Source organism: Psittacula echo (genome assembly GCF_963264785.1).
Source record: "Psittacula echo genome assembly, chromosome: 6".
Lineage (NCBI taxonomy): Eukaryota > Metazoa > Chordata > Aves > Psittaciformes > Psittacidae > Psittacula > Psittacula echo.
The window spans coordinates 24,221,964-24,246,855 of record NC_137743.1 but is presented as its reverse complement, the minus strand read 5'-3'; the positions used below and the strand labels follow the sequence as shown (position 1 = coordinate 24,246,855).

The 24,892-nt window shown below is 52.7% G+C and overlaps 2 protein-coding genes across 4 annotated transcripts; one reads left to right on the top strand and one right to left on the bottom strand.

Annotated features, from left to right (window-relative positions):
• The first annotated feature begins 166 nt into the window (after window positions 1-166).
• Window positions 167-20,368, top strand: ARPC2 (actin related protein 2/3 complex subunit 2). The gene is made up of 10 exons (XM_080620619.1): window positions 167-351; window positions 9,964-9,998; window positions 11,004-11,116; window positions 13,077-13,122; window positions 13,685-13,871; window positions 14,276-14,369; window positions 16,864-16,990; window positions 18,386-18,486; window positions 18,905-19,005; window positions 19,927-20,368. Exons 1-10 carry the CDS (start codon window positions 278-280, stop codon window positions 19,949-19,951), a joined length of 903 nt encoding a protein of 300 aa, XP_080476745.1. The 5' UTR covers window positions 167-277; the 3' UTR covers window positions 19,952-20,368.
• Window positions 17,923-24,774, bottom strand: AAMP (angio associated migratory cell protein). 3 transcript variants are annotated; one of them, XM_080620607.1, is made up of 11 exons: window positions 24,662-24,774; window positions 24,216-24,365; window positions 23,716-23,835; window positions 23,441-23,580; window positions 23,193-23,337; window positions 22,965-23,048; window positions 22,596-22,711; window positions 22,192-22,295; window positions 21,669-21,759; window positions 21,227-21,381; window positions 17,923-18,186 (listed from the first exon to the last, which is right to left on the bottom strand). In XM_080620607.1, the coding sequence occupies exons 1-11, from the start codon at window positions 24,747-24,749 to the stop codon at window positions 18,126-18,128; spliced, it is 1,254 nt and encodes a 417-aa protein (XP_080476733.1). In that variant the 5' UTR covers window positions 24,750-24,774; the 3' UTR covers window positions 17,923-18,125. The 3 variants fall into 3 exon arrangements, with proteins under 3 accessions (XP_080476733.1, XP_080476732.1, XP_080476734.1); XM_080620606.1 differs by lacking the exon at window positions 17,923-18,186 and adding an exon at window positions 20,496-21,025; XM_080620608.1 differs by lacking the exon at window positions 17,923-18,186 and having other exon boundaries at window positions 21,255-21,550.
• Between the last annotated feature and the right edge of the window lie 118 nt (window positions 24,775-24,892).

The following is a 24,892-nucleotide window of genomic DNA, read 5'->3' as shown; positions in this document are numbered from 1 at the left end:
CCGGGGCACCCCTCTTCCCCTGCCCCACCGCATTTGGGGGTCACCCGTTGTACCCCGTTCCCCCTCCCGCGGGCCGGGGTGCGAGGATCTCGTGACGTCACGCGGAGAGGCGGGCCCTCCGCGCCACCGCCCGCCGGCCCCGCCGCGGCCGGACGTGACGCGCGGGCGCGGTAGCGGAAGCGGCGGCGCAGGCTCGGGCGGGTCCCCGGTGCGCGCAGTGGGCTCGGCTCCCTCCGGCCTCGGCTCCCTGAGAGCCTCTCCCCTCCCTGGCACCGACATGATCCTGCTCGAGGTCAACAACCGCATCATCGAAGAGACCCTCACGCTCAAGTTCGAGGGCGCGGCCGCCGGGTAGGAACGAGAGGGGCCGGGCCGGGCCTCACCGGGGCGGGGACGGGAGCGGCTGGGATGGGGCTGAGGGGGGGAGGGGCGGGGTGGGGAGACAGAGCTGTGCCAGGCGCCTGGGTAGAGGGGACGGCCCGGCGGGTGATAGGGATGGTGGTGCCGGTGTAGGAGGGGGGCCGGCGGAGGATGGGGCTGATCGGGGCGAGGGGAGCCGAGGCAGGATGGGGCCGGGGATGGAGGGGCTGGGAGGGGGGGCTGATGACAGGGCAGGATGGAGGCCTGAAGAATGATGGGGGATGGCAGTGAGGTAGGATACAGACCTGGGAGAGAGGAGGATAGAGCTGGGACAGGGTGGGGGGCTGCGAGGTGGAAGGGCTGGGAGGAGGGTTGGTACTGGAGGAAGGTGGTCTGGGTGAAGGTAGCTAAGGGGGGGGCCATGGAGTTGATCAGGTCTTGGGTAGAGAGGAGGCCTGGGGGCTGAGGAAGCAAGGTGGAATGGGCAGAATTGAAGGGGAGAGCAGGGCTTGATGGGGTGGTTAGTGCTAGGACAGTGAGGAGGCCCGGGGAAGGAAGAGGGAGCTGAAGATTGCAGTGTTAGGAGGGCTGAGGGAGCAGAGCTTGGAGGGAGGGCCTGGGGAAGGAGGGAGTTGGGAAGGGAGGGAAGATGGATTGTCAGGAATGTTTGCTTTGGGTAAAGCAGCCTTCATCAGAACGGGCCCAGTGTGATGCCAGCGCTGGTACAGAATGTGTGTGGGGAGCTGAGGAACAGGAAGCCGGTGTGTGGAGTTGTGGCCTCAGCCTGTTGCTTTGGGGGTGGGGAGCAGATTCTACTCTTCTGTCCTATGCTTTCTTGAGATGCAGGTGAGAGATGCAGGCCCACGGGTCAGATATGGCCCTTGGTGCCAGCTTAGTGGTGTCCTGGGCTCGAGGGGGTACGCTGAGGGGACTCATATGTGCCTGCATCTGGGACACCTCAGTACCTGGGGAGCTAGCGATAATTTTGCTGTGAGTGTTGCACTGGGGCTGTAAAGGTGCTCATCTGAGCACAGCTTAGCCCAGAAGAGCATAGAATCACAGAATGGTTAGCATCCCTTTTTATAAATGTCCTTATCTGCAGCCGAGCTACCCATGGGCTCATTGCACTGCCTGCTAGCATGAGTAACGCTGGGCACTTTTGTATGGAGACAAAGCCGAGAGAAGCAAAGCCGGGTGCTGTTATCTCTGGGGTGGAGCCAGCCCTGGTGCCTCAGAGAGCACAACTCTCAGAAGGGACCCCCTAGGCAGGTGCCTTTTTCTGCATCACCTTTTTCTCCAGCAGCTTTCAATGCCTTCTCCTTTTGCGTGCAGTACTTTGACAGAGGCCATTTCCTCGGCTTTCCTCTCTTGGTGGACTTGTTGCACAGGGTTGGTTTTTTTGTTTGTTTTAGGGATCGTTTGTCTGCTTGCTCCATAAAATAACCTCGCAGACTGCACTGCCTTGCAGGGTAGCTGAGCTGCTCACAGGCTTTTTCTTCTTCTTCAGCCTGATTGTTTAATGCAACAAGTTCTCCCAGAGCACAGGCACTGAGCTGGGAAGAGAGAGCTCTTGGGTGACAACTATGGTATTGCAGCTGCATCCACTGGGAAATATTACATGTATAGAGGTTAATAGTGTGTGTCAAAAATGCTCGCTCATCACAAGTTCATATCAAAGCACTCCTCTTGCTGGATGGGAAGGCATGTGCATGTGTCCCTGTGTTGGTGTAAATGTGGAGGTGGCAGTGTGCAGATTTAAACACACCTTGAAACCCTGACTTGGTGTAACCAGAGCTGGGGTTGCTCACTCTGATCAACCTGCAGGCCCCTGAAGTTCCCTTTTCACTGTACAGCAGAGCCTCCTCACTTTGCGTTGGCATGCTTGCCTGGCAGCCAGACTGTTCCTGGATCAATTTGTAGTGCTCTGCTTCTGCCTCTTACTCATCTGTAGCGTGTTCTTTTCTTCAGATGTCATTTCTAGATAAGTGCTGTGCTTTGAGTGTGTTGCTGGAAGAGAGGAAGTTATTTACTTCTGCATTTTCTTTTGTGCTCATTCCGTGGCCCTCTTGTCAAGGCAAGTGCAGGGCGGAGACAAGGGTCTGAGATGTGCAGGGAGGTGTATTTCTTTTTCCTCTGATTTCACGTCTTTTAGGGAATGAGTGTTATAGAATGTTTATTCATGTGAAATTTCTTTTCCCTCCAGCCACAGTTCTGGGGTCATTCCCATGGTGCTGAACTTGGAGGCAGGAGGATATTTCCTGTATTTCACCATTTTGGTGATGGTTTTCCCAAGCGACAGCACAGGACAGTCAGGGCAAGGTCAAGCCTTCAGGGGTTCCATGACCGGGAGGAGTGAGTGTGGACACTCAGACAGAGCTGGTTTTGCATCATTTCCTCTAAACCAGGAGTAGAGCTGGTGTAATGCACTATGCATTTGTCCAAAACTGTTGCCTTGGAGCCAGGTGTGCCTGATGGCTTCAGCATCAGCCTGGGAGTTGGGCAGGGCGGGGTTTGTTCCCAAATCCTTTGCCAAAGACTTGTTGTGTGACTTGGGCTGTGTCGCTTCCTTCTGCTCCCCATAGGCACACATGGCTCCCTGCAGGGCTTTCCTGGGCCATCAGGTGAGAGACACTTTGTATGTCACCATATCATATAGAACTAGGTCATGTTTAGGAGTGACTGCCCATGACACTATTGTCCTGTACTGTATGTCAAAGTCCACTGTTCATAGAGGTCCATCAGCTGTCTCTGGTGTTCCTCATGTGGAAAGTGCCTTGGCATTGCTGCACACAGATCAGCACTTGAGGTAGGGCCTGACTCATGTCCAAGAGTCCTCCCTTGACAAGGTCCTTGGAGCTTGGCAGCATCCACCTGTAAAGAGGGTAATTCCAGATGCAGTTTGGTTTTGTGGGCTAAACCCCATGGAAATCTCTCCTTGGGCAGCTGCCATTGAACAATAGTATTTAGATCAAGGTGGTGACAGGTAATGGACTTCAATACATCTTTTACTTACATATTTAATATTGTGATTTCTTGTTTTAAATCCATTTCCTTAAACCAACCACGTTTTAAAATGAAGGTCTAAAGCTGCCAGAACCTGTTGAAGTAACTTGAATTAGGAATTTGCTGCTGAAATTTTCGAGCGCCAAACTGCTGCAGTGGAGGAATACCTGGTCAGTATCTGAAACAAGTGTGTTGAAATGAAGTAGCTCATGAGCTTTGAGAATAAACTGTTCCATAAGCTTTGACTAGTTCATTTGGACTTGAGAAGAAGCTGGAGTCACACTTGCGTTCTCCCATTTCTGATAGGAACATGATGTGAGGGGATGAGCTCCACCAATTGGAAGATGTTGTTTCTCATCATTTTTGCTAACTGCAAAAAACAACAAACAATTTAAGTATAAAACATTTTGATGATTTCTTTCAGTGTCTGGTGAATACTTGTTCTGTTTAACACATGGGGAGGAACTGCCTCCTGGAACAGATTTGCTGCCCGGTTTTGTCCTGCTTTAATTTAACTGACCCCAGTGCAGGTGTGGCACAGGGCTTTGTTCACGGGGTTTGGTTTTCCAGCCATCCATAGCTTGCCCTGAATCTCTGGTAAATTAATCATCTCTCTCAAACTGTTGCTTAGTATGTACCCACTGTGCAAAAGAAAACAAATTTGCATAGCTGGAGAACAGAGTGCCTTTTCCCTTGGATGAGGGTGGAAGGAAGAGAATCTCAAATCATTGATTTCTTTACAGCCCTTGGTGGGTACAAATCTGCAGGGCTTCATGACTGCATAGAACAGCTTGACCTTCCCTGATGCAGAGCAGTTCGTGTGTGTTGGTTGGAGAGCTGCGTTGAAGCTGCATCCGTGTGCTTGATGGTATTTCCCATTTGTGGTCACTTTGGTGCTTCTTGACTGTAGAGCTGAGCCTTTCAGACAGAGAGGCTGAGCGCTGGGTGAAACCTGGTAGCGTGAACTTTGTGTTTGTGATGTGACATGTGGAGTGAGTTCATTGTGAGGAGACTGAGGAGCATCTGGAGGCTGTTGGGCATGTTGGAAGGGTAGGGGAGCTTTGGGTCCTGATGGGCACCACGGAGAAACATCCTGTGGGAGTGGCTGTGGCCATCTGTGGCTCTGGCACTTCAGGGGAGCTCAGCAACCCCATTGAAAACAGAGGTTGCTCCTCTGCCACTCCATCCTTCTTGCTGACACAGCCACATTTTTGTGGCTTCAGGGGAAACAGCATTGGGGAAGTGACCTAGGTTAAAATTAAACAGTCAAAACTGGGTATTTTTAGCCCAGATGAGTTTCCTCATCCCATTCATTATGTGAAGGCTGCTCACCATCGTGCAGCTGAGGAGCAGGGATCAGATCTCCTTCCTGCAGCAGCAGTGGCAGGTGCTGGCTCAGTAGTCTCACAAGCCCAGCCTGGAGCCACACATCTGCCCCGGCACAACCTGCCCTGCTGAAACCCATCTGCCTGACAACAAGGTGTGCTATGGTGATGCATAGCAGAAGTGGTACCACAGAAAGTGTTACTCTTGGGTTCAGCATGGCATGGGCAGCACCAGTGGTAGACCTTGGCTGTCCATGTTGACTGAGCATGTTTGAGCATAGCTCCTGTGCTGCCACAGTATATCTGGCTTCAGCCACCAGGGAAGGTGACTTTGTGTTAATGGTGGATCATGAACCACCTCTGTCTGGAGCTAGGCAGTGCTCCACTTTCGAGCGATATTGCAAGGAACAGGAGGGAAGAGCAGCCCAGATCTGCAAAGTGCTAGGCTTCCACAGGTAGTTCTCTCATCACTCCAGCCTCAGTTTTCATCTCCGGTTACTGAAAGGGCCCTGCTTCGTATTATCCTCTGAGAACGGTTCTTGCTGCAGCCACCTGTGCTTTCCACCAAAGAAAAGTGGGAATCGGTTGCTGTACTAAAGAAATGCAGTGAATGGTGTGCACAAAATAAGGCTCTTCCACAGAGGCCTGCCCCAGCATCAGATCACTGCAGCAGGGAACCAAGGGCTACCTGCCTGCAGCTGGAACAGAGATGTGTGGGGCAAAGACCTGGCTGGAAGCAGACCTGTCCAGACCTGTGCTGCGGGGCTAGCCTGTGCTTTGTCCACTGGGCATTCCGGTGCTCCTTCCTACCAGCCAGCCTCCTCCAGGCTGCTGGGCACACAGCAGAGGAGAAGCTTGGCCACAGAGGGGTCACAACCGAGAGCGGAGAGCTGGCACGTGTAGGGGCTGCCATACACAGCTTGGCATCGCCTGGCTCCTGCTCGAGTGCGTGGTGGATGTGCTGCCAGAGCTATGGGAGCTCTTTGATTGCACACACTCCCGCAGCTTACGCAGAGTAGCTTTTGTTAGCTGAGCAGGCCTGGGGTGGAGGAACTGTTCAGATAATTTTAGACATTGCTCATAATTTTCTTTCTTGGGGTGACCTTTCTGTAGCAGGAGCCTGCAGTCTGTCACTGAATCTGGCTTGCTTTCTCCACACTGTGTGTCGACTCCGCTGATCTGAAAGCTCAGCTTGGAGCTTTAAGCTTTGAAAATGCTGCCTTTCCTTGCCTCCCCTCCCCCTCGTCTCGGGCAAAAGATTAGAATATCTGCACATCTGCAGCTTTTAAAATAATTATCATTCACCTTTATTGGGTACAGGCCTTAATTGTGATGTGGGAGATGCTTCTGTACGATTGTCGGCCAAGTTTGCATTTAGGTCTGTTTAACACAGAACATGAGGGCTCTGTATAATTGCAGTTTTCGTTCTTCTGGTCTTGTATTTCTCATAGCATATGGCTAAGAGCCTCCATGGCCTGAGAATAAGGCAGGGAAGTTTGGAAGTTGTCTGAGTCAAAATTGAGGAAATGCTGTCAGGAGAAGATTTGCTGTTGTTCTTAAGTGCTCACTGGCGCCTTTCCACAGGCATTGTGACTTCTCATGGATGTTCTGCTGGGGTGAAAAATCTGATTTGGATCTGGCTCTGTATTAGCTAGATGGAGTGTAGGATCCATTTGGAGATGAATAGGAGGAATGCAGGCAAGAAGATGTAAAACCTGTCACGGTCTTTTATTGTTAGAAACTCAGGACAGATGGGATTTGGCGTGGATTTGACTTCAGACCTGTGTTATCAGAAAATGGGCTGCTGCTGCTGCTTGGAACAGCTGCCATTTTAGCGTCTGAGTTCAGGCAGGGTTTTGCAGAAGGGTCTGGTCTGGCTTCGGTGTTTAGTGCAGAGAGGAGCTATCTCAGTTATTCCTGGTATGAGCTGGTTTTATTGTCCATGTGGGGCAGAGGGTAGCATAAAGGGAGGATCGCTGGGTGAGGCTGTGGTTCAGGTAGCATTGGTGGTAAGGAGCTTGCAGGGGTCACAGCAGCTCTCTGCCCCAGGAACAGATGGGCTGTGCTGTCTGAAATCCTCTGAGAGTAGTCTGGGTCTCAGAGACTTGAACTAGGGTGGAAGTGAACCCCAGATGAGCTCCTGGCTGCCCAGAGGCCTGCTTTAAAACACAAAAGGGATGGCTGGGACTGACAGTCACTCTGCTGATTCTCACCATGGTGTGGATGGGTGTCATCACAGAGACAGGGAACACTAGAGCATGCTAGACCAGGCAGAGCTCTCTGAGACCACACCAGTAACCTGATGGTAACCAGTACCCACCCCACAGCATTACAGCCCTGGTCCCAGGCCTGCTGTGCGTCCTCTGCTTGAAGCCTTCACCTGCACAAGAGCTGGGTGTCTGGGAGGCTATGCACAGAGCAGACACACTGTGCTTTGCAGGGCGTTTGGCACGTCCCCTGCTGCTGTTTCTGCTGACAGAAGATGGGGTTGGTGGGAGGGCTAAGGGGAAGCGATCACACCTGCATCACCGTCACTTGTCCAGAATCTGCTGAGGGATGCTGGAGGTGAGAGCTCCAATCTCTTTTGCCTGGGGGCTTCTTGATGGGGGAACAACAACACAGGCAGCAAAAGGAGTGATTTTTCTGTTGTAGAAATGTTTTAAGCAGCCAGAATAGTTCTGGTGAGGCAAGCCAGAAAAATAAATAGAAGCACTTAAACTTTGGGGTTGTAAGGCTGTTGAACTGTGAAGGGCTTAGAGAGCTTACTTCATTCCCAGCCACACTTCTGATACTGTGCTCTCTCCTCCCCTGGGCCAGAACAGGCCTGGGTTACTCAGGTGTGTGCCAGCTGAGGTAGAAAGCCCACTCTGCAGGAGATGACAGGGCCAGCATGGCTGCAAGGAGCTCTGTGTGTGGCTCATGTGAGTGCTTGCTTCACTGAGGCTGCACCAGGAAGTGGGTGAATATTCAGCACCCAAAGTTCTGCCCAGTTACCTACTTCTTCCTTCAGTATCTTGCCATCCCCAAGCACAAAAACCAAGCCACTTGGGAAATAAGTGTTAAAATAACTTCTCTAAGAAATTATGCTTGCTCAATGAAAGGCTTAAAAATGGGGCTGTGTTAGCTGTAAGCTTTTGTGTGCAGAACAAAGGCTCTCTCCTGCAGAGACATTAACTGTCTTTGGGTATGTAGTCTCCAGCATGATCTTCCTCTCATCCCCTGGGGTACTCAGGATGTGAGCCAGGGAATCGTTGTCCTTCCTAGGCACTCCAGGGGCTGGCTGTCAGTTGCTTCCTTGCCTTTCTAGGAGGGAGGTGCTGTGTTCAGAGGCTTTGCTGGGAGCCCGGGGCTGTGGGAGGCATCAGCTCTGTGTGTGTGTGGAACAGGGCTTGAATGGTGGAGCTTTGAGGAGATGGAACAGAGGCTTGGGGATGCATCCTCTTTAATATTCCTGGCTCTCATGTGCCTAACTGTGCTATCTTTGAAACTTCCTACATAGGTTTCTTTTTTTATAAAAAATTTATACTGCCATCCAAGCCGGTTCCCAAGTCTGAGTGTGGTGCTCTAAAAGAGGAACACGTCTGCATCGACTGCCCAAGGGAGATCGGTGGGGTTTTCTTTTATCTCTGCTCTGAACAGTCCTTAGTGAGCATAAGTGGCTTGGGTGCGGCTGAGGGAATTGCTCCCCTTTCCAAGAGCCCAAGTTAAATATGAAGCCTTTTTTGAGCCTTTGTCTCAGGCCCAGCTGGGAACAGGAGATGAGAGCAAGAGAAGGTCACAGGTAGCTGGTACGGTGCTTAAGCTAAAAGGCCTGCCTCAGGTACACTCGCACTGCTTCTTTCAAGTGTGTGGTTTTCATCTTCAGTGATGCTGCACAAAAGACAGAGGCTCTCGAGTCTCCCAACAAAAAGGGCTGTTGCTTTTCACAGCTAATAACTTTCAAGAAGCAGCGACACCTCATCATTTCCACTTAGGATCTGTGGCTGGGGGTTAATTCCTCCCTTTTCACCCTCGTAAAATGTCACTGATCCAGTGCATGGTCTGGGATCATTGCTGTTCAGTGCCCTGGTCTCCCTGCATTGTCCATCTTGTGGTTTGGCACATGGTGGTCATTCCTGACCTCCAGGAATGAGGCTGTCTGCAGAAAAGCTGATGGAAGAACAGTGCTGGGGAGTAAAAAAAAAAAAAAAAAAAAAAAAAATCAGTAAAACCTTTCCAGGATATGGTGAGAGGAAGCAGATATTGAGTCATGGCTTCCCCCATACATCTTTCTCTATGTATGTTCTGCTGGTCGCCAGCAGTATCCATGTGCATGGACAAAGAAAGTTTTGGTAAAAAGGTTGAAGTTGGCCTCTGGGCAGTGGCAGCGTAGTTGAGACCACAAGGCTGCCTCGACACACTGGCTTTGGTGTGGGGAGTTATTTCAGTGTGTTGATTCAGACAGGTGTGAATGACCTGTTTTAGAGGCTGGATTTCTGTTAGCAGCAGCAGCAGCCTGTACACTGTTAATAACCAGGATCTGAAGAATAAACAGAGAGATGCTGTGAAACACCAGTAGCACACTAGCATTTTCATCCTGTTCTCATTTTCCACCCCTTCTCTCAGCAGTGGAGGTATCTTCGCATTGCTTCCTGTTGGAGAATGACCTATTACTACCAGTCCCCTCAGAGCTGCCAAAGCACTTATGTCATGCCAGTCCCAACAGAATCACTTTTCAGAAGCAGTCAGATCTTTCACGAGATCCTACTTTTCTCCAGATCACAGACAAGCTGGCAAATAGGGTTTGTTAAGATGTTACATCATCATGCCCACAGTGTAAGATGTGATGTGCCTTTGGCTCACAAGGTATCCTTGTTGATTATTTGGGATCCTAGAGACCACACTGGGCAGAATTAGAGAAAACCCAGATTTACACTTTTCCCTGCAGAGGTAGCTGGCATCATGTTGGGGTATTTCGGGGGGACTGCTCAGCCTCGGAGTCCATTCCATGAAGTTGCAGGAACTTAAAAAAGAGCCTGTCCCCAAACCTGTATCATGTCTGTTCTGTATCTCTGCACTGTTTTATATAATCTGGGGTAAAACTGGTGCTTACAGAAGTGGGGAGAAGTCCAAGATCTTTTGTTGAAGGTTATCTGCTAGTTGAACAGCAGGAGATAGAAGGGTTTCCAGGTAGAGCTGATTGTGAGAAATAGGCATTGGAAATTAATCCTCTTTCCTTTGCAGGTTGGAGGCCGCTGAGTTCTCACTTACCTCCTTTGTTTTCTTTTCTTTTTAGAAATAAACCAGAGGCAGTAGAAGTAACATTTGCAGGTAAGCTCTGTGGCTCTCTTGTCTTCTCTGAAAAACAGGGCTGGCTTGAATGGTCTGCCCAGGATTATGCCTGGTATGCCCAAATTCACCCAGCACCACTGCAGGAGCAGGAGAGCTGCGCAGCGGCAGATGGTGTGGACACCCTGCAGTGTCCCCAGAGCTGGGGCTTTGTTGGCTGCCCCACTGTTTTCTCTGTCCATCTGCCTTCCCTAGGACTTTCCTCACAGCAATGAGTTCAGTGGTGGCAACAGTTTGTTTGCTGTGCAGTCTTCTATTTTACCTTGCCTGTTCTCCAGTCCTGCCCTTGATGCTGTTTGTTATCAGGTCTTTAGCATCATTTGGTTTGGGTTGTTAGAAAGCTGTCTCGGGGTGACAGACAAGATGAATTCAGTGCCTGAAGTTTGCTCTCCAGGATGAGAAGTGCCAAGGAAGTTCAAGTGTTCATTCAGCAGCTGATTTTTTGCTTCTGTTATCAAGAATCTGTGTAAGCTGCAGAGCTCCATAGGGAAGGCAGCTGGAGGGTTGCCTTTCACTGCCTCCTGCCCTCCCTACCCATTCTTCAGTGAAGTGGAAGCTGTCTCAGCAGGCAGTCACTGAGCTGCCTTTGCTGGCAGAGATGTTTTCTCCTCCTGGCTGCATCGCTGGCCTGGTGGGCATGTCAGTCACTTTCTGTGCTGGCCATCCAGAAGGCTCCTGTCTTTGTATATTTGTGTCCTGTGTGCATTGAGCACAAGCGGATGTGTCAGGGATGGTAAATGACACTAGACTAAAGCTCTCTGCGATGGACACGTGTCAAAACTGTTTCAGCCCTTTGAATTATACCAGGTCTCCCTACATGACAGTACCACTTTCCTTAATTATGGGTTTCTCTCTTGCTGTATGTGTGAGAGCTGGAGCAGAGGGAACAGTATTGCTTTATGCAGTTCTTAGAACATGTAGAGAAAACCTTCCTCAGAAATAGGAACCGATTCCTGTTCCCTCATGTTTCTCTTGCTTGCTTCATAGACTTTGATGGAGTCCTTTACCATATTTCAAACCCCAATGGAGACAAGACAAAAGTGATGGTCAGTATTTCTCTGAAATTCTACAAGGAACTCCAGGAACACGGTGCTGATGAGGTGAGTGAGCATCTCTGGGCCTTGAGGCTGTGGATCCTGTCTTAGCATGGACAGTGTTCTTGCAGTGGTGATGGATCTCATGTCTAACGCATAGAGAAGCATCTGTGCTCCCATCTCATGCTGGTGAAGGGAGCAGCCCTGTGCTTCGAAGACAAGGGCAGAGTGTGTGTGTACTCTCTCATGAATATGAAATTATCTTATATGACCCTGCAGCCTGAAGGGCGAAAGGTGCCATTAATTTTGAAAGTCTAAATGAGTGACTGACAGAGGCCTGACCATATAGGAATACTTTCCCTGACTGATGTGCTGAGCCTGCAAGTGAAAGCAAGGCATCAAGACCAATCGTGAGACATGTGGCACTGCTCTTCTGACTAACCACACTTGAGAGCGAGTGATGGGCTTCTGCATGTGCAGACCTTGATCTGCAGACTGGTTCCCTTTTTGCTGCTGCTATGAGAAGCAACAGGTTCAGTTCCTGTTGAATGGGCCGGGGCTGCAGAGGGCCATTTATGGTAGAAAGAAGGAGCCTCTTTGAGCTGTGGTTGGGTGGTGGGGCAGGAAATGTGACTCAGTTCCTGAGTCAGTTTTCAAATCTTCTCATGGTAGCAAAGGGGGTTCACTCAAGGCTCTTCAGCAGGGTTTTGCCTCTGGCTCTCTGCTCTGGGAGGAAAACAAGGGAATGCTCCATGAGTTTATTGTGAGTCTGGTGAGACACACCAGAGGTGATTTGAACCCAAAGTTAATTCCTGCGAGTTGCTGCAAGGCCTACAAACATCAGAATAAACATGACTGAGTGTCCTGCTTTTCTGGTCCCTCTGTGCAGAGCTTTCGAGGAGCAGCATTGGCTGCTTCGGAAGGTACTGCTGTTCAGTGAGGGTTGGCCTGGAGTGTGATCCCAGGAGAACTGTGGTGAGCGAGTGGCTGACACCACTGTGCACCAGCAGCCATTGTGGTGGTGGTGGAAGGCAACTTCCCAAGCTTTTAGAGGAAAAGGGGATCCCTGAAGAACTGCCTTGGGAGTGCTGGCTAAATAGAAACTGCATTTTTAAATTGCCAGTTAGTAAACTGCTGCTTTCTGTGCTTCCCTGGAGATGATGGAGCTTGTTTCTGCTCTGTCTTGGGTGAAACCCCACTGTGAAGAGCACAAAGTGGGCTACCTGCTAAGACAAAGCATCCCCCTGGGCTGCTGCAGGCAGGCTGGCTCCCTGCTGGCACACAGAGAGCCCGTGCATCCTCTCGGTGTGCTGGTGGGTGTCACCCCAGGAGGGCCAGTTCTGCCACAGCATTGCTATGTTCTGTGTGAAATACCTCCTGTTCCCGGCCCCCTCATTGACACAGAGCTGTGGCTCAGTCGGAAATTGTCATTGATGTAAAATTCAGCAGTGATTATGTTTGAAGAAAGGTTTTTCGCTATGCTGTAGGTGGCTGTGCTCCTGGGAGGCATCCAAGCTGCCTGGCAGCTTCCTCTCTGTCCCCATCTGTCCCATGCAATAGGCTGAGGCAGGGCAGGGAATTGCCTGATCCCAGCTCTGAACTTGCCTTCCTGCAGGTAGAGGGACAGGGCGTGCTTTGCACCTGCCTTTGAATGGGCAGAAGGGTCGTAGCTCTCAGAGCTGTTGCATCAAGCTCTGCTGGCAGCTCTTTAAAGATATGAGGCATATGGAAAGGGTTTTCCTCCCTATGCAAGGTCAAGACTGGCAAGAACTTTAACAAGTTCCAGCTTTGAGTTCTGTCCTGCAGCGTGTCCCCTGTGAGTGGAGCTCAGGGAGCTCTGCCTAGAGCAGGAGTAGCCAATAGTACTAGAAGCTGATGACTTAATATTTATCTAAGTTCAATTATACTAGGGGAGGCAGATGCTGTAATTTGATTTTTCTGAATGGAGACCAAACATGGCCTGGGCTGTGCAGGAGGAAACAGCTCTTGATAGCTTGTGCTCTCAATGTGTAATTTTTTTTCCTAGGTATTGAAGAAAGTCTATGGAAACTACTTGGTAAATCCTGAATCAGGTAACCCTGCAATAACATTTACTCTGTGTGTGTGAATGCAATTCCAAAGTGACTTAAATTGCCTCAGAAATGCTCGAGTGAAGGCTGCACTTCAAGAGTTTGATATCTTGGGCTCTCTGTACAATGAATGGCAATTTAAAAGGTAGCTCAGGTACAGCAGGGCTGGAGCAGGTTGCAGCACAAGCTGTAATTCTTGATGCAGCCCTCCTCCGGGAAGCCTCTGTTCCTCACAGTTGGGGTCTTTGTTCTGCTCAGAGACACTTTGTGAGACACAGGAAAACCATGGTTACCTGTGACAGCATCTCTTCCTACTCACTGCAGAAACCTGGGAGCAGTTCAGCCAGCACGGTGCATCTGGGAGCTCAGGAAGGAGTCCTAGGAGCGTTGCCATGGCCGCACACTGAGTTCAGGCATGGCTTCTGGCTGTGCTTGGAGTGGGAAGCACTCACCCCCGGGGCTTTTGGGGGGGGCTTAAAGCAAAGGTGGGACTTTAGGTGTCTCTCTGGAAAACACTGCTGGATTCATTAAGATATTATTAAGTTTAGTGGTTGTCCATCCCCAGGTTACAATGTCTCTTTGCTCTACGACCTGGAGAACCTCCCCGCAGACAAGGACGCTGTTGTGCACCAAGCTGGCATGTTAAAGCGCAACTGCTTTGCTTCAGTCTTTGAGAAGTATTTCAAATTCCAGGAAGAGGGCAAAGAAGGAGAAAAAAGAGCTGTCATCCACTACAGGGACGATGAGACAATGTAAGTGTTCATGGGAGTTGAACAGCTTTCAGTACACTCTGCTCCTGCTCACTGCTGTAGGTTGTGGTGGAAAGTCAGGAAATCCAAAATACTTTGGCAGGTATTAAGGGCCTGTCCTAGGCTGTCAGAAGTATCCAGTGAGGGTAATGCTCATCCCTTGGGCTGCAGAGTTGTTACACAAGTCTCTGTTAGTGGCAGCACTTGTGGCTGCACGCAGGAGAGGAACTGACTGCTCCCAACAGAAATGTTTTGCTCTCTGTAAATACTGTCTCGAGGGAGGGGAAATTTTTGGCAGCCGGGCCTGTGAACAGTTGTTGGATGTGCTTAACCTCATCACACAGTTGTTTCCTCATTCTGCTTAGCTCCTGTTCACAGCTGGGTTCCCCTCTCTTGCCCACCTGCAGGTATGTCGAGGCAAAAAAGGACCGTGTGACGGTTGTGTTCAGCACGGTATTTAAGGACGACGATGACGTGGTGATCGGGAAGGTGTTTATGCAGGTATGGAAACTGAATTACAGGGAAAGGGTCTGGTCTTCGTTTCAGATGCCTTCATGCTTGAAGCTGCCAGAGAAGCAGATGTTAGGCTAAAGTGAGCTCACAGGCAATTTAATGTACAGAAATGCTTTGTAAGGCTGCAGGCTCCACTGGGATGGAAAAAACATGTTAATAGACATAGGCAGTGGATTTTGTAATCCAGGCTCTTGCATTGGCATCTTCATTACTGATGGTCTTGCTTATATGGACAACCAAAGATCATGTGTTACAGATGAGACACACCATGGTGAATACTTCAGTATCCACCCTGAGGCCTTGTAGTGCAGCTAGCTGTGGTGAGGATTGTCAGCCAGCTGAGGAGCTGAGCATGGTGGGGAGGATGTAGAGGGAGAAGAAGGGGAGAGGCGATGATGTGCCATGCCTGGGGTGATGCTGAGAGTTGTCTTCACCTCAAAGCTTGCTCCTGCTGATGCTCAGATGCTGCAGGGAGGCTCCAGCTCGGTGTGGCTGCTCTCACATGCTGCAATGAGCTCTGAATTCGAGCTTTTCAGAGCTATGGATTTGCTTAGTTTGTGGGCTTGAATCAGTCGTAATACCAAGTACTTCTGAACTCAGCTACCCTTTGCAACTGGTGTTTAGCTGGGAAGTGTTAAGAGGCCCATAGTAGACTCTTTTCATGTCTGTTGGTGATTGCTTGCAGCCTATGGAGATAGAGACATTTGCTTGCAGCTAGGGAAGGCTTTGTGCATGCTGGTACAGGGTGTGATCTATGTCCCTGGCCCACCTAGCTCACCTTGTGTCTGCTGAAGCACCCAGGGAGCCTCCTGCGTGGGCATGGCTGTGGAGAAGGGCCCTGCAGGGTGTTCCAGGGCTAGAGGAGCTTTAGCTCCTCCATTCAGGGGTGCCAGGCCATGCTGCTGACAGCCTCATGGACAGTAACTTACTGGTCCAGTCTGCTGGATACCAGTTTACGTGTGTTGGGGTCATTAGAACAGGGTCTGTTGTGATGAGAGTCATATCTCACAGCTCTGCTCTGTTCTTTGCTATGGACAGGACATCTGCTCTGGCTTTGAGCTTTATCTCACCAGCATATCCCATAGCCTGAAATACAGCTTTTAAAACAGGGAGGGAGGTGTGAAGTGAACAAAACAGGGCTTGCAAGGCTCCTGGGGAGGTGGCAGGGCTTCAAGGCAGTGGCTGTCCCAGAGTCTCCATGTCCCAAGTTCTTGGTTTTACAATAGCAAACCCTGCTCTTGCCCAGCCACAAGAATTTCCACTCTGAGTCACAATGGCTCCTTGCCTCCAGCTGTTGCTCTTGCATAACCCAGCCCAGTCAGGCATGGTGGCTGCTCATCTGGGCTCTCATGGAGAAAATCTGACCATTAACTAACCAATGAAGCCATCTGAACCATTTCACTCTCCCACATGAGCAGGCAGAAGTGCAAGCTAAGCATTTCATTAGGGAAACCCCAGTATCAGAATTACCAGGTTGGAAGGGACCTTCAAGATCATCGAGTTCAACCCATGCCCTACACCTCGACTAAACCATGTCACCAAGTGCCACATCCAATCTCTTTTTAAACACATCCAGGGATGGTGACTCCACCACCACCCTGGGCAGACCATTCCAATATTTTATTATTCTTTCTGTGAAAAATTTCTTCCTAATATCCAACCTGTACCTTCCTTGGTACAGGGTGAACTACTCTGTTCTCTAAAAAGGGCACAGATGTTGCTGTCCTCCCCAGTGTGAGCTGTGCTCAGCAGGGAGAAGAGGCCAGGGCTGACTGATGATCTGTAGGTTGGGCTGGCAGTCAGTGAGGCAGAGGGGAGGCTGCCTTGCCTTGGGGCAGGAGAATGGTGTCTGGACTTTCCCAGCTCCACATAGGGACAGTCATGTAATTCCTGAAATGCAGGGCCAGTTCATTTCATGTGAGGTGGGGGTCATGCTGCTGTCGGAAAGGTTCCCTGATGGAAGGCATCTCCCTCCCTGGAAGTATTGTTTCAAGGTGTAGAGAAGTGTTAGGAGGAACAGGCTTTGCACACAAGCTTCAAACACCATGGATGTCTCCTAATGCTTAGGCAAAGTTTCCTGGTGGGAGATGCTTGCTCAGACAGACCTTTACATGAGGTGCAATGGAGACCTTGCCTTGCAGCCCTTTCTGAAAGTTTCATTTCCTGTGGGGTGGTGGGTGCTGCCCACTTTCACTGGAAGCCCCATGGTGTTGACTTCCCAGCAGGAGCTGTGCTGTTTCATGCACTTGCTCAGGCTGAGGTGTCCCTTCCAAAAAACACCCATGGCAGGAAGTGAGATGCCAAAAGCCACTCCAGACCTGGTGCAGCCATTTGATTTGTTCTGGTTTTGCTGGGGACTCATTCAGGGAAAGCTGGGAAACCTCCCGCTCAGTGCTCTGTGGGACTGGGGAAACCCCATTTGCTTTCTCTGTGTGTAGCTGGAAGGCCTCAGAGGGACTCACATTTGCTTTGTCTTGCTCAGGAGTTCAAGGAGGGTCGCCGGGCCAGTCACACAGCCCCACAGGTGCTCTTCAGCCACAGAGAGCCGCCCTTGGAACTGAAAGACACAGACGCGGCCGTTGGCGACAACATTGGCTACATCACCTTTGGTAAGAGGCAGCTCTGAGGCGTGGGGACGCTTAGGGGGAGAGAGGCTCCTGCTGCTGCATGCAAACCAAAGAGGGATTCACCTTCCCTGAGTGTTCAAATGGGTCGTTGGAGCTGCAGTGACTCTGGGGTTGTGTTCTGTGCTGTCTGCCCCCTTCGGTGTGTCCCTTTGCTGTGTCAGGTCACCTCAGCTCTGCTGTGGGTGAGGTGTGGAAGCAGACAATGAGCTGTTAAAGTTTGCCTAGGAAATAAGCTCAGCATTTGGGAGCAAGGGAAGGGTGGCTCTGCTGTGATACTGTGGAAAATGAAGGTTTCTTGTGGGTGGTTCCATGCAAGTGTATTTGTTGTTTGTCCAGCTGCAGGTACCTGTGCAGTGCTTGATCAGCAAAGGCAATGAGAGTAGGAGCAGGGCAGCAAGTTCTGTTTCGCTAGCTCTGCCTCTTTGCTCTGGGCCGAACAGTCCCATCTCTGATAAGCCTTTCCCCTGCCTGCAGAGGTGCTGGCCAGCAAAGTCATTGCCTTTTCCTGGGCAGCACTGCTTAGGGCTGAGCTGAGGAGTCCAAACCCTGTCCTGTTCACAGGGAGAGGTCTTTTCCAGAGAAATTGGGGGTCAGGGTTAGGGTCTCACAGGCTGACATTCCTGCAGTTCAGAGCTCAGAGGTGGAGCACAGGCACTGCAGGGGAAGGTGAGGCTAGCACTGCCCCCCTCCTCTGCTGGGAATGGTGCCTCGAGGTTGGAGCAGCTCATCAGCTAGGGCAGGGCTGTCTGACGGCAGGCTTAGGACATGAGCAAAACTTCATTCTTGTTGAGATGCAATTTCCGTGTTATCTGATCTGACAGTCCCAGGTGAGATCATCAGGCAGACAAAAAGGTCTTTCAGCCCTTGGATCTGGGACATTGAGCACAGCGCCAGCCAGTGGAAAGAGCCAGCTATGAGCCCTGCCCTGGCTGTAACCAAGTGTAGCTGTGTCACAGCGCCGGCAAGCTGCCAGGCAGGAACCCACAGCTGATACCAAGATCCAAGGGCAGACTGGATCTGCCTTCTTTGTCTGCCTTCCTTGTCTGCCTCCCAGCTCTCTCGTCCGTTTGCTCCTCCCGGGTACTGAAGTAGCATCATAGAGTTTCCTGCAGTGCCGTCATCTCTGGGCACTTGGCCTTGTCTGCATCCTCTGGAGGGCAATGGCTGTATCCAGGTTGCTGCGAGAGATGTAGGAAAGTGCTGCTAAGCCCTGTGCTTAACATCACAAGTGCTGCTTAATTGTGGTGTTATGGGCTCTCTGTAGAGAGCAAAGTAGTTATTTGGAGCAGCACACTGAAGCCTCCAGCACTGGAGGAACCTGAAGCCCTTTGGTAGCCTCAAGAGGCATTAACAGTTTGTGTCACCCTCTTCTTTCAGTGCTGTTCCCCCGTCACACCAATGCTGCTGCCAGAGACAACACCATAAACCTGATCCACACATTCCGGGACTACCTGCACTATCACATCAAGTGCTCAAAGGTACTGATGGGATGGAGCTGGGGGATACAGGGTAGCCTCAGCCCGTCTATCCTTGGTGCTGCTGGGGAGGAGCGTGGAGCATGGGTGCTCTCCTACGAGCTCACTTAGGGTCTGGCATTGCCCTTCCCTGTCATGCAGGGGAGGCAAGTAATGCATCATTACCTTCTCCCTTAGCTCTTAGGCACAGGCAATACCTGTTTGCTTCCACTAGCAGTGAACTAGGACTTTTCCCTTTTGGACCTGATTTCCTTTCTTTCTGGGAACAGAAATGAGGGCAATTGTTCAGGGGAGCTACTGCCTCCTGGACTCCCCTCACACTTAACAAGGAGCAGAAAGAGAGCTCCTACCCTGTGTCCTGAAATCTCATCTGTGAAAACAGGATCCTGATATGTCCCCCTTTTTTCCTAATGAAACACAGGCCTATATTCACACGCGGATGAGGGCGAAAACATCGGATTTCCTCAAGGTGCTGAACCGTGCCCGTCCAGACGCAGAGAAGAAAGAAATGAAAACAATCACGTGAGTAACAAGCTCTGCCAGCCAGGAGTTTGCTTATTTTCACCTTGGCATACTCCAGCCTGGGGAGGGCTGGGATGCTGTGGGGGTGACCAGAATAGGGGCTGATGTGCTGGGACTCCATCTGAGAGAGAAAGGGAGTGTTTCACAGAGAGGTGCTTGCCTGGGTGCTTCAAGGTAAAAGGCTGGATCATGGTGTGTTGGCCTCCCAGGACCCCTCTACTACCTCCATGACGCTTGCTGCCTCGTGTCCTTTCAGGAGCCGGGTGTGTGGCAGACCCTGGGCGGGCAGGTCCTTTGCGCAAAACTTTTCTACATGGCTCTGCAAGCCCTGGTGTTTCCATTGTCCTCCACCCTGAGCCCACGGGGCATTCATGGGGCTTTTCCCCTCTTGTATTAAAGCTGACTCTGGGATTGGCTCTGGGGGCAGCTCCAGCTCATGTGGGGACAATGGCCAGGTCCTTCCTTGGGGTTTGTGGTTGCTGGAGCAGGTTCCTGCTGCTCACTGTCTGTAGCTCCTTGGCCCTGAGGCGAGGAGCACTCCTAGGCCAGCACGCTGGCTGGCTGGCTGGCTCCCTCTTGTGAATAAAAGGATGAGTGGAGGGAGAGCACTTGCATGAGCACATTTCCCTGGGCTCCCTTTCCCTCTGCTGATCCCAGAGCCCCTTCGTATCCTCCTTCTGTTCATCCTGGCATGTCCTGTGAGCTCTGACCCAGGGCAGCAGGGCTGTCCGCTGTGCAAAGGCCAACCCTTCCACACAGCCCCATAACCTGGTTCTGCAGCCACAAATGCCTGCAAGCTCTGAACCAGCAGTGCCTGCCTGGCTCCAAGAGCTCAGTGCAAGCTTGTGCCCCTCCAAAAGCCACCCTGGGGCACCCAGAACAGCACTGGCGCCGTGCTGACCTCTCTCTGCATCCTTCCAGGGGGAAGACATTCACAACCCGTTAACACCAGGGTCCCTGAGGCTGCTGTGGAGTATGAAGGTTGGGGCACTTGCTACCTGATAATCGTAGCTTTTAATGTTGCACCTCTGTGGGCTCATAAGGAATTCACGCAATCGGGGTCTGTTTGTACGACAGTTTGGGGAGTAATCTGCAGAAACGAGCTGTGCTTGCGAGGACTTGATCGTTCCAAGAAACAAAAACCTTAATTACAGTTTGATTGACTTAATTTCTTTTCTTTTTTAATGTTTTTTTTCTTTTCAATCTGTTTCGCTTTGCAATAGTTACCGGAAATAAGTTGCAGTATTTCTTATGAGAATAATGCAATATTAACTTGTTTTCTTCTGAGTATTTGAGTTCAAAACTCCTGTATCTGAAGAAATACTGTTGGGGTTCATTAATAAAGGAGATCTTTCTATCTTAAGAGGCTGTGGGGCTTTGGCTTGTCAACATATGTGGCCGTATTTGAAGTCACAGATGCAGAGGGCCTGTTATCTACTGTATAATGACTGTACCCGAGCCAGTTAGTTCTGGAGCAAGTAGCTTGTTGCATTAAGGATCTCCTGGGCTGTACAGAGCAGGATTCTCCTACCCTCAGTTAGCAGTCTGCACCCTACCCTAATGCCTTCCTTCCCCCTGACAGGGAGAACTACAACTGGGGGTCTCTGCCTTCACCCAGACAAGCATAAAAACATCTGCTGTTGATCTTCAGGCCATGGCTGGGTGCTGGGGAGATACCTAAGGAGGGAGGGAACGTAGCTCCACAGGTCCTCTTCCCCCCAACAAGCAGAGTGGATGGCATCCAGATAAGTGAAATAATTTATATAATTGAAAGACACTTTCATACAAAACCCCAGGCTTGGCCCCCAGATGGTGAGGGCAAAGTGAGGCAGACTGGAAAATTACAAAGCACGCGCTGGAGAAGGGTGGTGGAACCCATCTCCTCCTTCCCTCTGTACACAAGCCCCTGGCAGCAGAGCTAGGACACATCCCTCAGCACAGCTCCTAGCGATCAGGACGCTGCACGCAGAACACTTTGGCTTGGTGGTCACCAGAAGTTGTCACCACAATGGAGGCATCCCTGGAGGGAGATAGGGCTCAGAGATGGGCCTGGGGGCTTTAGGCATCCTTGAGCCCACCTTCGATCTGCTCTCCGTTGGGACCCTCAAGTCTCAGCATGGACCTGAGCAACAGGCCCCAGGGGCACCCAAAGGAGAGACAAGCCTGTGGTGGCCCCCACCGCAGTTCCATGAGGGAAGGGGTGCAGGGGTTCCCCACTCACTTGTTGACAGCAAAGTCGAGGATTTCGGCCGAGTGCCCTCGGTATTCGCTGATCATCTTCCCTGAGCGCGCGTCCCAGAGCCGGACGGCTCCATCCAGGCTGCAGGTGTACACCACGGCCGAGCTCTCCTCCCACAGCAACTGCACAATCCCCGACTGTGGCAGGGGGAGGCCACAGGGTGAGGACTGGGGACCCCAGCAAGGCTCAGCTCCCCCCATGGGTTCCCCCAGCGTTGTCTGGATAGGAGGGCCAGCCCCCAGGGCTGGGCTCTGGGGCACATCCTCTGTGCAGGGACTGTGGCTGCCTTTGGGGAAGCCCAGGGGGCTGAGGGAGAAGCACAAATTGGGAACTGGCCCCAGGAAAGGCCCTGGGCTCCAAGGGAGGTCTTGGCTGGGCCCAAAGAGCAACCCCCAGGCAAAGGGAGGGGGTGGTAGGGCAGTACCTCATGTTGGCACTTATGCCTCAAGCTCTGTGTTGAGAGATCATAGATAGCCAGCGTGCCATCCAGGTACCCCACAGCAGCCAATGGCATCCTGTAGAAAGGGGAACAGGCATTACATGGTCCGGGGGGAAGCAGAGATGGAAGCATGTCAAGGTTGAAGGCAAACCCTAGCGCATCAAGAAGGTGAGAGACAACCTGATCAGGAAACACAACAGGGCAGAGACAGTCAGTAATGAGCCTGAGGTTCACAAGAAAGAAGACACTGTCCTGGCAGGAAAGATCCCCAGCAGCCACGTCTGGAGGCTATCCTGGCCCAACAGTGGCTCGTCAGGCTAGCTCAGAAACCCACCGGGTTGTAGGGAGGACTGATCATATAGTTTCCCTTGTCCTCCGTGTCACACCCAAGTGACCCAGGCTCTCCACAGCCAGCTGGGAAGGATGGAGACGAGAAACGTAGCAGAGCAAGGGACGGAAACACCCCCTGTAAGATCCCACACTGAAGAGGGGTTGTCCCCACACTCACACTTTACAGAAGCCCAGAGACTCCACCGAGTTGGACTCTGCCTCTTCGCTCTCACCACCAGGGGCCTTGGGGGCCGTGCTTTCCATCTTGAACACACACACCACCTGCGTGGAGGGAGGCTGGAGAATGTCCGAGGGAGGGGAAGGGACCCCCACCGCACCGAGGTCCCCTTCGGTATCCAGCCCAAAACCTCAGCTCCTCGGAGCAAAGAAGGGGGGAACCTGCGCCCCTTCCGAGCCCCGCAGGACAGGCCCCGAGCCCCACCGCGGCTGTGTTGGCCGCGGTCGCCTCCTGCTGGCTGCCAGGAGCCACCACGAGCCCCTCGGGGCCGGCAGAGCCGTGAACCGCCCGCACACCCAGGCCGGTCCCCGGCGGCTCCTGGCTCCGCCTGCGCGGGCACCCACCTTGCCCGTGGTGCAGTTGACCAGCTTGGCGTTGCAGTCCACGGAGCCCGTCAGGATCAAACTGCCGTCCTGATTGCTGGCCAAGCATGTCAAGGGGTCCTGGTGGCCATCCTGGCCTGGAGGTGAGCAGTACAGCCATGAGCTCCACATGTCCTCCCCATGGAGACCGGGTGGGCCTCAAAACCTACTCTTCTGCAGCCTCCACCTGCCTCAGTTCTGCCAGCATCCACAGGGACATGGAACCCCAGTACCAGTCTCCCTCCCTGGCCCCAGAATGTGCCATTTCCCTACTTGTGCAGAGCTCAGAGCCTACTAGAAGGGGATGTTCCCCAATTAGGGAGCACCCCAGGTGATTAAGCTCTTCTGTACCTTTCAGGACATGCAGTGAGGTTCCCTGCTTCAGGTCCCAGATGCGCATGGTCCCATCCTCGTACCCCACCACTGCTCGCTTCCCTGGGTGAGACAAGACCAGCAGATAGAATCAGAGCCCCACTCATCCCTCAGCAGAGACTGGCAGATGCAGGAGGACAGAGGTGGCAGCAGGATCTGTCACAGTGCTGGTGATACTCCCCACCCTGGACTGCCCTCCTGCCTCACCGTCAGGCAGGATCCTGCCACACGTAGCTGGGCACGCAGGGCCCTGGAAGGTTTTGCAGTCTCCACTGGGGATTTTCCACATCCAGGAGTTGCCATCAGCTGTGCCCGCCAGAAGGACATGGGCTTGAGGGTGCCACTCCATCCACTGGGCAGAGAGAGGACAGGCAGCGCCATGGGGGTTGCATGTCCCCACCACCACCCATGCTGGTCCATGGGCTTCCCATAGCACCAGGAATCCTACCACTCACCTCCAAGTCCCCCACTTCAAAGGACCACACTTCTTCCTTGGCATCCACCTGCCATACTTTGATAAGCCCAGACATGTCACCAGTGGCCACAAACACGGAGTCATGACTGAAGCCAGCACAGGTGACTGAGTCCTTGTGCCCTAGAGGCATTGGGGGACAGAGACTGCTCAGGCAGAGCCATAGAGGACAGTCAGGAGACCAGCTCCAGCAGAGCACAGGCTGGGGATGAGCATGGCCAGGGAGGGACAGAGCTTTACCACTCTCAAGCACCTCACCTGTGCATTCGAACAGGAGCTCTCCATCGCTCACACGCCACACAAAGGCCTTGTCATCCTCCCCACCCGTCACTGCCAGCGTGTTGGTCTTAGGGTCAAGGCTCACACAGAAAACAGAAGCTTCACAGAAGAGTAAAGAGAGGCCACACAGCTCAGACACTGCTCACACCCCACCCAGCATTCCCAGGGGGTCCAAACCCCACAGCTAGCTGAACTCCTAACCAAACCAGTGGGAATCAATTCCCATGGGGGAAGCACATCAAGCGCTGTCTGCAGTGCTCAGGGTGAGCTGCCATGGTAGGAGGCTCAAAGGGCTTCTCTACCAGAGTGTAAGGTATAAACAAGCACAGCCCCGAGTTCTGATGACCATCCCAGAAACAGCCAGGAGCCAGCGGTATGCAAGGATCTTACTCTGCACACCCTCAACCCGGTGAACATCAGGGTGTGGAGGCAGGTCCCGAGGGAGACCCCGGCAGCCAATGCCCGTGCCCGGCACTCACCTGAGTGCAAGGAGAACGTGACCTCGCTGTCATCCTGCGGCTCCATGCCGTCCCCCCCGCCCTCCTCGTCCTCCGTCTCCCACGCCTCGGCATCGGGCTCTTCTCCCCCCTCGCCAAAGTCCACGTCCTCCATCTCGTCGGCCAGGTCATCTGCAGGGGGCAGAGGTCAGGGCTCGGCTCGCGGCCTGCCCGGATCGGCCACTGCAAGGCACGGGGTGTGATGGGGGGTCCCTGGGGCCCGCGCCACCACGACGCCACCGTGGCCAGGAGACCCGGAGCGAAGGAGCCGCACAGCAGCGGGGCGCGACGCTGGGAGAGGCCGAAGGCCCGGAGGGATCGGAGAGGGAACGGAACGGGCCGGGCCTGGCGCTGGTGCGGGGTCGAAGTGGGCCCGCTGCCCCGGCGGGAGGCGCTGCCCAGTGCGCGGCGCGGGGTCCCCGTCTCACCCGGCCCGGGCGGGCCCAGCTCCACCACCTCGATGATCTCCTCATCGCCGTGGAAGTCCACTACGCCCGGCCCCTCGGCGGGCTCCATGCCGGCCTGCCCGCGCGCCCCGCCCCGCCGCGCCGCCACCGCTTCCGCCGCTCAGCCCGCCCTAGACAATCCCCGCCCGCCGCCGTCCGCCTCAGCCAACCCGACCGCGCTCTCAACCGGACCCCGCCCCTTCCGCCGGCAGC